Source organism: Capra hircus, chromosome 22 (genome assembly GCF_001704415.2).
Source record: "Capra hircus breed San Clemente chromosome 22, ASM170441v1, whole genome shotgun sequence".
Taxonomy (NCBI): Eukaryota; Metazoa; Chordata; class Mammalia; order Artiodactyla; family Bovidae; genus Capra; species Capra hircus.
This window is the reverse complement of record NC_030829.1, coordinates 50,842,822-50,855,515: the sequence shown is the minus strand read 5'-3', so window position 1 is coordinate 50,855,515 and position 12,694 is coordinate 50,842,822. Positions and strand designations below refer to the sequence as shown.

At 45.6% G+C, this 12,694-nt stretch overlaps 1 protein-coding gene across 3 annotated transcripts in view; it reads right to left on the bottom strand.

The window, feature by feature from the left end:
• USP4 (ubiquitin specific peptidase 4) overlaps window positions 1–12,694 on the bottom strand; it is a 39,369-nt gene that overhangs the window by 22,374 nt on the left and 4,301 nt on the right. For all 3 annotated transcript variants that reach the window (XM_018066632.1, XM_018066633.1, XM_018066634.1), the window contains exons 3-6: window positions 10,636–10,766; window positions 9,151–9,277; window positions 8,416–8,561; window positions 8,224–8,285 (exon numbers count right to left, since the gene is read on the bottom strand). In XM_018066632.1, the coding sequence (XP_017922121.1) occupies window positions 8,224–8,285; window positions 8,416–8,561; window positions 9,151–9,277; window positions 10,636–10,766 (466 nt within the window). The remainder of the gene's footprint in view (window positions 1–8,223; window positions 8,286–8,415; window positions 8,562–9,150; window positions 9,278–10,635; window positions 10,767–12,694) is intronic.

Here is a 12,694-nt window from a genome sequence, read left to right as displayed (position 1 = left end):
CACTCTTGTGGCACACAGGGGACTTCAACAAACATCTAAGGCCTGCCAGATGCTTAGGCTGCCAGAATGCCCAACCTCCTATGCAGACAAGTCGCTACCCAAGGCTGGGCTCATACAGATACTACAGACACTTGCAGATACTACAAGACAGTGAAATTCAATTTCTGACGTACAAACCTCAAGGAACATGGCTTAACAGTCTCTTTTAGTCATTATTCACTGGTAACTTATTTTATTCTCTGAACTTGAGAGGGCAAAAATCCATAAGGCCGTTTACACGTATTTAAGATCTGTCAACTTCTTAAACAGACAACCCTTCTGGTTGAAATGTAAGAAAATGAGAAAAATTTTATTTGACATTCATATACAATGTTTCAGAAGATAGTGCCAGTAATTTTCAGAGTAAACTCAGTCAAAAAGAAATTCAGGGACTTCCCTGGTGGTCTGGTGGTTAAGAATCTGCCTTCCAATTCAGGGGATGTGGGTTCAATACCTGATCAAGGAACTAAAATCCCACATGCCTTGTGGTCACACATGGCAATGAACGATGACCCAGCTGAGATCCAACACAGTCATAGGTAAATAAATTAAAATTAAAAAAAAAAGAAACCTAATGATGACCATCTAAGAATGCATTTTATATGCCTGAAAACCTACATAATACAAAGTGCTTTTTGTTGTTTTTTAAACTCTACTTTTGACAGACAAATCAAAAAGTAAGACCTCTGTACAGAATGACTTGACCTGTACCTGGGAAACGCTTGGGCGCTTGTCACTTGTCAGGCAACTTGAGAGCATACCCGAGGGCAATGCGAGCTGGGAAGCAGGCAATGGTAGGAAAGAACTGACATGGGGCAAGACCTCACTATCAACTGTGACTGAGTCTCATGCCACGAACATTCTGAAAACAGAGGCTACGTCTCCAAATAACGGGCCCTCTGGTCCCAAAAGATACTCTGGCCAAGCCTCTGGTCTCCTGGCACCTTTCTCCTGAGGCATCTCCTGGTCCCAGGCATGCCAGGTCGTTACCATCACAACGGCAACAAGCAATGACTAATGGCTCTCTAACACTCACGCTGCCCTCCTTGCTCCGCTGCACTCTGCCTGCCTCTCAGACGCTCTCCAGGCTGAATGCTACACTGCGGAGTCCACTCTTTAAGTCCACCCTCTGACCTCAGAGCCCAGCATCTGGCATTATCCTTAAGACAGCAACCAACTAGTAGCCACAATCCTCACTGCCTTCACAACATGCTAGGCTGTGATCTTCCCCACACACACCATCACTGTTAACCCTCACCTGAGTGCAACTCAAATCTCCATTTCAGGAACACTGGCCTCTTCTAGCTATGGGCAAGCAGCCTTTAAAGGAGATGATGGAAAATAAATAAATAAAGAGAACGGTGGTACAGAGCTAACTAGGCCTTATAGATATCAGGCAAGTACAGTTAGAATTGAGAGAGAGACAAAAAATTGTGACCAGATCTACAGAAAACCTCCGCAGAACTAACAGAGAGGTTGGAGTAATCCACAGAAAAGGGAAAAAAAATAATTGCAGATGCTCACAATTAACCAGGTGGCTCTCACTGGTGAAAAAAAGGCTGAATGGAAATATTTCAATATGCTTTCCTCTTGCCGGGATACATGGAAAATTGATTTTATGAGTGGGTTTTCTTTAAAAAAAAAAAAAAAGGAGTAAGCCAATCACTGACATTCCCTGGATGATACATTCACTTGACGTACTTTTCACATTCCCTCAATTTCATCCTACATCTTCTTTGACAAACATGTTACTGAACATGGCTGGTTTAAAAAAAAAATCCAATTTGAGTTTGTCTCCTGAATAAATTGAACGCATCTATAGGCATTCTAATTACTGTTATAGCTGGACTTAATTCAGTCTCTTATATTTTTTAATTACCACACTTTTCAGTTGTTTTTCCCCCTCTTTCCTGCCTTCCATCTCAATTTCCCTTTTAGGTATGACAGTTTCCTAGCTGCATCCTATGGCTCTGTGATTTATAACAAGAAATACATGCTTTGGTCTGGTGCAAGGTTCTTGGTACACAGCTTCTAAAACTGTTGCAATGTCTTAAGTAGTAAGAGTAATGGGAACACCTTTGGTTATATTTTGGTCTTCTATCTTTGGTTCCTGAAAATGCACCAAAGTGATAAAAAGTGTCTGTTGTTCCTCCCAACACAGGTCTTTCAACCACATCTCAATTTACGCAGGACTTTTGGAACGTTCCAAAGGATTGGTGGGGGTGGGGGGCGGCTTGCTGCTGGCCAGGGGAATCAACCTTGTGATGAGAAGGATGGATCTTTTGCCCTTATCCCCACACACCCACCTCTGGAGAGGGGAGAGGGGCTGGAGATTGAGTTCTGTCTCCAATGGCCAAGCAGTTTAATCAATTCTGCCTGCTTACTGAAGCGTCCACAAAAACCCCTGAAGTATGACTTTTGCTGAGCCTCCAGGTTGGTGAACACACGGAGGTGCTAAAAGGGTGACTGCCTGGAGAAGGCACGCAAGCACCTCACTTTTCTTCTGTACCTTGGCTATCCATCTCTACCATTTCACTGTTACAGAGTTATACCTTTCCATAATAAAGTGGTCAAATAGCAAGCTGACTGAGTTCTATAAACTGTTATAGCAAAGTATCAAGCCCAAGAAGAGGGTTGTGGGAACTTGATTTACAGCCAGTGGGTCATCAGAAGCACAGGTTAACACCCTGGCTTTGGGAGTGGCATCTGTAGGGGAGGCAACCCTGTGGGACGGAAACCTGAAGCTGTGGGGTCTGATGCTATCTCCAGATGAACAGTTGCAGAACCGAGTTAAATTGCAGGACACCCAGCTGGTTTCAGAGAATTGATTAGCATGAAGGAAAACCTTCACATACTGGGTGGCTAGAAGTACTAGTAGAATAAAGTTGTTGTTGTTGTTTTTTTCACCTCCCAATAACTATTGTTCCATTCTTCTTTAGTTTCCAAATCCAGAGTTTTAGCTAGACCCTTGAAACTGCTGAAAGGCATTTCCCAGCCTCCTTTGAAGCCAGGTGTGGTCACAGAATTTGCCAGAGATATAAAGGGCCATCTTCTAGGTGATTTCTGGGAAATTTCCTTACAAGGAAGGGGCATGCCCTTTCTCCTGATTCGTTCTCAGCTACCTGAATGAATATATGATTGATTCAAGTAAAGCAGTCACCCTGGACACTGAAGTGTCCCCCTTGGAAGCTGAACCCACACAAAGCAGTCACATGACAGAGCAGCCGGGTTTCTAACAGCAGCAGTACTGCACTGTCCTCCTTAGAAGTTCTTTGTGGAAAGATGTGTCTACCCTACTTGACAGACTAATTTTCAGGTCTTTCTTCACTGCTAGCAAACCTTTCCTAATCAATACAACATGTTAAATAAAAGATATAAATCCTACTTTTGTACTTCTGGTAGTTATTCCATTAACTTATTAGGATCTGTTAACTATTTTTCTCTTTCCCCATCAATTACCTCAACTTACCTACTACATTTCCCTGCAAGAGAAGCAGTTCAGGATATTTTCATCTCTCTTTACTGCCTCCTCTCCTCACCTGTCTTCCATGTCAAGATTACTCAGTATTTACTTCTGGACTGTTACTGATGCAGACTGCTTTCTTAAACTTTTCTTAACTATTACTAAACTTTTTATTGAAGTATTACATACAGAAATATTCATGAGAGTACAAAAGCGAAGTCTTCACCCTGGTGGTCCAGTGATGAGGACTTGGTGCTTTCACTGCTGAGGCCTGGTCTGATTCCTGGTTGGGGAATGAAAATCCCACAAGCCATCAGTATGGCCAAAAAAAACCCTCAAAAACTCAAGAGACATCCTTATCAAGTGATGGCAAAAATGTTAACTACTCAAGTCATGTCCAATTCTTTGCAACGCCATGGACTGTATAGCCTGCCAGGCTCCTCTGTCCATGGAATTCTCCAGGCAAGCACACTGGAGTGGGTAGCCATGCTCTCCTCCAGGGGATCTTCCTGACCCAGGGATTGAACCCAGGTCTCCTGCACTGCAGGCAGATTCTTTACTGTCTGAGCCACCAGGGAAGCCATGCACCCATATAATCACTACTGCACTATCCCCCAGGCCAAGAAGCAGGACAGCACTACCTCCCATGTGTCCTCCTCACACTCCCTGCAGGCACAATTCTTTCCAAAGCTAACCTCCATGGTGACCTTGAGACACACAGATCAGTTGTGCCTGTTCTTAAGCTTTCTATCAGGGACTCATACAGTAGGCCGTGTTTTGGGTCTGGCCTCTCTCATTCAGCATCACTGATGAGCCTCAAGGCTGTCCTGGCTGGAAAGAACTCTGTCGTATGCACACACCACGATTCATTCTATTCTGGGTGGCTATTTGGGTTAGCTCCAGTCTGTGACTATGACAAGCTGTGCTGTCTTGAGCATCTTTGAACGTATCTTTAAGTGAACGTGAGATGTATTTCTGTTGGTTGTAAGCCTAGGAGAGGCTCGCTGGGCTGTAGAAGATGCACACAATTCTTCATTTAGTGCTTTTCGCAAAATCTTCTAAACTTGCTATACCGCTTTATACGCCCCACCAGCAGGGTCCAACACCTCAACCACACTGGCTACTACCCATCATTTTCATTTAGCCATGCTGGGGATGTGCAGAGGCACCGCATTATGGCTTGAATTCGCCATTTCTGGATGCTTGCCAAGGCTGAACGCCTCTCCGCATGCTCACTAGCCACAGGGATAACTTCTTTCTTCAAGTCACTGTTACAGGTTTCCTTGTCCCTTTTTCTAAAAGGGGTGTCTGACTTTTTCTTACTGACCTAAAGGGGTTTCTCTGAAATTCTAGGTATGAAGAGTCTGTCAGACATACACACTGCAAATACCTGTCTCACTCTGTGGCTTGCCTTTTTACTCCACGATGAACAGTTCTTAATTTAAAAGTCACGCGACTCTATTTCCTCCTCTACAGTTTTTGGTGCTGTGTCTTGTTTAGCAATCTTTGTTTCTCCCGAAGTCCTTGCTTCCCAGTCAAGAGAACGCTTTACTAGCTGTATGCTAGGAGAGCTGCGTGCTGGATTTTACTGCCTGCTCCCTACCACCACTTCTCCCAAGAGGTTTTCAAGAGGACCTCTGTGTGGAAAACCTTCTAAGGTCATCTTTAGCCAGGGAAAAACTTTATCCTCACATTTAGGTAACAGTGTAGTAGCTTGTAAATTCTAGTTTTTAAAGTTATCCTACTTAAACATGTTTGAGCAAGCTCCAGGAGATGGTGAAGGACAGGGAAGCCTGGCGTGCTGCAGTCCCTGGGGTCACAGACTCGGACATGACTGAGTGACTGGACGACGACAACTTTGATGCTGAGAAAGTATTCCTTAGGTCTACAGATGCCACTTGGAAGTTTGCTATTAATCTGCTTCTCACTCATGACTTTCTCTTTCAAACAGATTTGACATTTTCGCTACATCTCTGTTGTTAAATTTCAATCGAACCTGTCTTGGTGTGGGCTTTATCTGTTGTGTTTAGCACTCTTTACATTGAAGATGTTTCCTCCTTTGTGATTACTGAAAAACTCACGGTCGCTCCTTCTTACGTTTTCTTTCCCTTGCCCATCACTTCCTCTCTGCTCCTGAAATTCCTACTATCGGGACATGGGCAGTTCTACCCCCAGCCTCCGTAGTATGCTTTTTTTTTTAAATTTACGCTTAATTGATTTACAATGGAGTGCCAGCACTTTTCTATTTTCTTCGGCCTCCTTATCCCCTACGATTCTTCAGTCTGAGCTTCTGACTTCCACCTTCAGTCTCCAGCTACATTCCTTCTGCAACTCAGCCCCGCCCTGAATTCCTTGTTCCCATGTAATTTCTCTGCTTGTTTCTGTTTCATATGCCCATTTCCTCGTTATCGTAAGGATTTTCACTGTGTTGATTGTGTCCTCCTAAGCAGCTGGGGCTGTGAATTCGCCCCAACCAGCACCACCTGTCAATCTACCACTCTCCTTCCGTCTTCCCTCTGGTTGTCAGCTTCTCACTATGGCTCCCTGAGGCTTTCCCCAGGTGAGATCCACCCATTCTCACTCACCAGCCCCCTCCAAGGAGCTCCCAGAGGCAGAGACGGAATCCAGAGTCCCACACGGCTCACTTCAGTCCTGTCACTCCTCTGAGCCCAGCCACAACTAACTCCGGCTGCTCTTCAACCAGGCCCTCGGCCCCAGGTCTTCCACAGCTGCCGTCACCTCCACCTCACAAAACTGTCCTGCTCACGAAGCACCGCACTCCCTGCTGATTCCCTTGCCTCCTTCATGACCCTGTTCAAATGGCACCTCAGCGGGGCCTCACTATCATCCCGTTTATGCCCAAAGCCTTAGCACTGGCTCATTTTTCTTCCTTGATTTTTTCCCAGAGTACTTGTAAATCTACAGACATGTGTCTTTCTTATTTTCTGCTCCTTGAGAACAGAAATTTCCTTCTGTTTATTGCTGCATCCCCGGCACCTAGAACAGTGTCTGGCACTACTGGGGGAGTAGTAAGGTGAGCTGTGCCTTAGGAATTCTGCTCTGAGCTCATCCAGCACTGGATACCCTCTACCAGGAGACTCTAATGTTTGGGGTATCTCAGTGAAGCAGTGCTCTTTTCCAAAAGTGGTTTCCCTTCACTGGAACCTCCTAGGTCTGAAGCTCTGGAAGGAGTAAGGAGAAGCAACAGGAGGAAGAGAAAAAGGCACAACTGCCAACAGTCTGCCTTGGCCCGTACACTTGGGCTCTTTCACTCCAAGCTGTCAGCCCTACCTCAGAGACTAGAATCCAAGCACCTTCTATCTCCTAAGGAGGCTGTCTCAGTTTTTATGGTATTTTCTCTTAGTTCTGTGGCATTTCCAGTTCCAAGAAGGGAGTGAGAAGGCTGATGGGCTACTGTTACCTGTTTTTTAGGCTGCTGTCACAAATCACCACAAACTTAGTAGCTTAAACAACACAAGTTTATTATCTTATGGTTTTGGAGGTCCGAAGGTCAAAATGATTGTCACCAAGCTAACTCAAGGTGTGGGCAGAGCTATGTTCCCTGGTGAAGGCTCTAGGGACTTTCCGAGGCTGCCCAGCTTCCCTGGCTCACGGCCAGTCAACTGTCTCACGTTTCATTGCTCTGACTCTGCTTCCACCTTCATATCGGACTCTTCTGTCTCCCTCTTCTGTTTATAAGGACCTTGTGATTATGTTGGGCCTACCCAGATAATCCAGGATCATCTCCCATCTCAAGATCCTTAATCACATCTGCAAAGTCCCTCTTGCCAGGAACCTAACACATTCATAGGTTCTAGGGATTAGCATATGGACTTTGTTAGGGGGTGGGGAGGAACACAACCACTATTCTGCATAACACAGCTATTCCATCATCTTTTCAGGAATTAGGGATCAGAGTTTCTTACACTGAAGTCCATGGCTAAGCTTTAGGGGGGGTCTATAAAACCCTTGAGATTGTTGGCAAAATGCTCCATCCTCCTGTGTTTCTCAAGAGAGAGCTCGTAGCTTTTGTGAATTTCACAGAAGAGCTATGAGCCCATTACCACAAAACACTCACTGTCCAAGATTTGACTGAGGAAGACAGCAAAGACCAACATTCTCCCAATAACTACCAGAACACAGACACAATTCCCCTATCTTATAGTGTACGAAAAATCCACCACTCCTTTCTGTCCCCTTCTCAGAACATGCAGTAACTCCGCACCACATATGAACCTCTCCTGAACACAGGGGTGCCTGGAGTCCCAGTTTAGTACTAGAGTAATTCCCCCAGGAAGTGACAAGGGCAACAATCAGAAACACTCCCCAGGGTAAAGAGTGGGATGGAATGGAACCATTACCTTTAAGTAGGTAAGACCCTGTGTCTGAGCCCTCTCTTCTTCCTCCATCAAAGCCCCTGCCTATAGGTGGAAAAAATAAATGCCCTTGACAGAAACAAAGCCACATCTTGGCAGGGCAGCATCCCCAGATCCAAGCCCCTCCTCTTCCCCATCTCCACCTCAAAAGCAGAGGCTCACTGCCTGGTTGACACGTCTGACAGCTTTCCCTGGGATGGCTGCCCAGCATGCTGCTTACCAAAGGCCAGGATTACAGACTTTGGATACAAAAGCAAATGTTTTCCATGTGGTTTAAAGAATGTTTTTCTTTGGCGTCTCCTCATACCCGTGTGCCCGGCCACAAGAGAGAACAAGTTCACTTACTTTGATGGCTGGGTCTGCCTTGGCCATGTGCCATCTTCATTTTGGGGCTCAATTACTAGCACCTGAGTGAAAGAGGAAACCATATTAGGAATGTGCAAACTGTCTCACTTGCTGACATGCTCAGAATCAAAAAGGTTATCTGCCCACAATCCTGCTGCAGCTGTCTGCGGGGCCACGGCCTGGGCCTCCTACCTGGCCCTGGTACAGCCCGGCGTCCTGCACAGTGTTGTCCAGCTTGCTCAGCTGCTCATAGGTGTTGCTCATGTATTTGTTCCACAGCCGTGTCTCACGCTCTGCAGGGATGTTGAAGAGCTTCCTCATCTCCTTCTCAATGGTTGCTGGAGACAGGCAGACACATCACTCTGGGCTTTCTCCCGGTGCAAGGACAATAACAGCCACAGCAAGCTGAGGCTCACCTTCCGTCCTTTTCAGACGGTCATGGGATGCTCAGGATCAAAAGCTCTGACTGACCTCAGCCCCCTGGTGACTCCTAAGGCCAAACATCTTGCATGGGGCGTCCTTTTATACTCAAATACCCAAAGACTGCCCCTAGGCTTCTCATTCTCTGATGCTGTGAGTCCCCGTTTACAACACAAAAGCAACATGGCATAGTTAGAAAACAAACCGCTGGAACTAAGACAGATTTGGTTTCAAATACTAGGTCAGCCATTTTCTCACTGAGATTTCTTCACCTTTATTACCATATGTTAAGTAAGCAGAGTACATGCGCAGTGCTTCATACAATATGACTGCCAGGCTTAGCTGTCCACAACAGCCCTGGAAAGCAGGCGCCCAGATCGGGACAGGTAACCACAATCTGAGACTATCTGGGTAACAAGTCTAAAGAGGGTACCCCACCTCCCCACTCGTTAGCCACTATGCCCTGCACTCTCTCTAGCTTCCTAGAATGCCAGCCAGGGGACTCACCGATGGTGTCTGCCTTGCTGAAATGGCAGCTCAGCACGTTGGTGGGGTCACTGTTCTCACAAAGCTTCAGTTCCAGCAAATACACCTCTACCTTGCAGTGCTTGACAAACAGGCCATGTTCTACCACCTGCGAATGAGAGTGCAGGGGAAGGAGTGCTGGTCCCACACCGGGACAGTCTGGGAAGCAACATGCCTCATCAGTGACAAAAGGCAGAGTCTATATGACAATGAGTGTGAGCTTTAAAGTCACCGGCATGTGTCTCAGGAGTTTAAAAATCTTATTTCCACAGGCCCCAGATAGATGAGGTGCATAAGAAGAAATATTTTCAGTGAGCCCAGATTCTTGCATATTCCCATACAGAAAAGCACTAAATTCCTTCACTTGAGATTACGTGGTTTTCCTTTACTTAACAATCATCTTTCGATGTTCCGACTACCTGCCCTTTGTTGCAAAACTTCTCCATAACCTGACTCCCCTAGCCTCGCCTCCTCAAAGCAAGTCTCTCAGGGTCACTTGAAATACTGTCTCCTGTGGGCTTGAAGTTCTAAAAATTTCCACCAAATAAAACATAACTCTCAAAGGAAAAAAAAAATCTTATTTCCACTCATTAGGACCAACCAAGAGCATCGTGATGGAACCAGAGCTAGCAACAAGAGGGCACAACAGGAAAGTCAGTGTTCATCTCTAAGTGGAGATCATGATGCTTCCCCTTGCAGGGTCTGTGGAACCAAGAGGCCTGGAGAACAGTTAAATCCTTCGGCAGCATTCTCACCACACAGCAGGACTGGAGGCATTAGGGGACACCTTTGAAAACTGGCCTGCCCCTCACCATTTGATTCCTAACCTCTCTCAGAGTCCCAGGATTCAGGCTGGAGAAAGAAGGTATTCCAGCCCTGAAAAGTGACGCTAGAACAGAAGCTTGACCTCAGCACTGCAGCCCTTCCCTGCTCTGCTAAGGGAAACTGCACACCATGCAGAATGAGAAACGTACCCAGTGCCTACTCCTCCACCAGAGGAGATGTCCCCCATGATGGGACAAGCAAACAACTGTGGGAGTCAGGGTGGTGGTATTCTTGTGAGTTCTGGCCACCAGAGGGGTCGACAAACTGGGTTTCTCTCCTAGGGCCTGCCTTCCCTTAGAGACTGTTCTTCTCTCGGCTATTAACACCTGTTTTCCAAGGTACTCAACAATGTGATCAGAGATTCCTAACTACAGGGGGAAGAGCAGTATCAGAAAAAGTTAAACAAGAAGCAGCACATTACTGTGTGTCCATGTGCCCCCAAGTTAACCTTCCCTCACAGAAGCTTCCAGAATGCAATCTCACTGTACTGCTGGACATATCCCAAGCCACTGGGCAGCTGTGATGTTTGGAACAACACATTCAACAGCTTAGGAATGTCTGTACCCCAGGAAAGCAAAAGCAATCAGTGCCAGGGAGCACTCATAGACACTGACCGGCGTGTGGGACAATGCGGGTACTCACTTTTCTGACAATGGGCTGCTGGCCTTCTACGCAGCCATACCAGTTTAGTAACTTATTCCAGGCCTCTGCCGGGACCAAAACATAGTCCAATTCATCAATTAAATGTTCCTTCAAGGTCTGACTCTCAGGATCTGAAAAAGGAAAACAGCACAGAGCTCAGTGCTCTTCTCCCCAGAAATGTTTGTTTTACACGATTCTCATTTACTTTTCAGAAACAAGAAAAGTATTTATGGGAACAAGTACAAAACTCCAAAATTCTGTCACTGGCTATAATATAGAGCAGACCGAGATGATTGTCTTTAGCTGTGACTTCTGAACAGTTTGTGAGGAACTTGTATTTCTTCCAAAATTGGAGGGAGAAGGAAAGAGAAAAACTCTGATTTACATTTTCAAAATGCTTCCAGCTCCACAATTAAAACTGTTTTATTATGAATATTTAACAATATTCTGCTGAATGAAACTGCAATGAAATCAGATATCACCTTTCTTTGAAAGATTTACTAAGCAAGCAAATGAACACGGCAATGAAGTTAAATTTATTTTTACCAAGAGTCATTTACCATTCTTAGTGTCGACTCCAAGACAAAAACTCAGCTGGACACCAGCCATACAGAGAATTTCTTTAACATGCGAAACATCCATCTTACACCCCAAAATGGAAGCAACACAACTGGGATTCAGAAAAGGACATCCATGGACTTCCTTGGTGGTACACTGCATAAAATCTGCCTGGCAATGCAGGGGACACAGGTTCGATCCCTGGTCCTAGAAGATTCCACATGCCACTGAGCAACTGAAACCCTCGAGCCGCAGTTACTGAGCCTGCATGCTACAACTGCGAAGCCCGTGTGCCTAGAGCCTGTGCTCTCTGCAACGAGAGAAGCCACTGCAATGAGAGGCCCATGCACTGCAACAAAGAGTAGTCTCTGCTCACTGCAATGAGAGGAAGCCCATGTGCAGCGAAGAGGGCCCAGCACAACCAAAAAAGAAAGGAAAGGACATTCATGGTCTGAAATATACTCTCTTAATGGAAGCCCACGGGACTGGATCAAGGGAAGACTGACCACCTCCCACCCAGGGAGCGTCCCTGCTAAGCCTGTGCATATCAACACCCACTCCTGCAACAGCGCCACTATTCTCTTCCAGACGAGTGAAGCCACAAAGCCAGGGAAGCAGACAGTACCCACGATGGTGTAACTTATCTGTATAAGGTAGATGATGTTAAAAATAAGAGCCAAAAACAACACTCACAAGATGATCAGGGCTTCCCATCTGATTCACCTTTGCCTTTTTCATTTCCAAGGAAAAAGGAAAGACACTAAATAGCCTTGGAGAACAGCAACCCCAAAGTGAGAAGGATGCATGGATAAACAAAATGCAGTATATAAGCACAGTGGTGTATCATCTAACCTTTAAAAAGAAGGAAATCCTGACATGCCATAATATGGATACACCGTGAGGACATTCTGCTGAATGCAAAAAGCTGGTCAGAGACAAATACTGTATGATTCCACTTATACTAGGAATCGAGAGTAATCAGAGACAGAAAGCACAATGATGGTTGCCAGGGTCTGGGAGAAAGGAGATTGGGAACTACTGTTTAATGGGTATGGAGATTCAGTTATTGTTGCTCTTTTGACATTTATATTTATTCCTTTACGACATGCTGGGTCTTCACTGTGGTGTGCGGGCTCTCTAGCTATTTCATGCGTGCTTAGCTGTGGCATGTGGGATCTAGTTCCCTGGCCAGGGATTGAACCCAGACCCCTTGCTTTGGGAGCGCAGAGTCTTAGCCACTGAACCACCAGGGAAGTCCTGAGATTCAGTTTTACAAAATAAAAAAGTTCTGGAGATTGACTTCGCAACAATGTAAATATACTTTATACTACTCAACACTTAAAAATATTTAGATAGTAGAACTTTCCTGGTGGTCTGGTGATTGAGAATCTGCACTTACACCGCAGGGGCACAGATTCAACTCCTGGTCAGGGAATTAAGTCCCCACATGCCACAAGGCAAGGCCAAAATAATAGTAATAATAAATTTAGATGGTAAATTT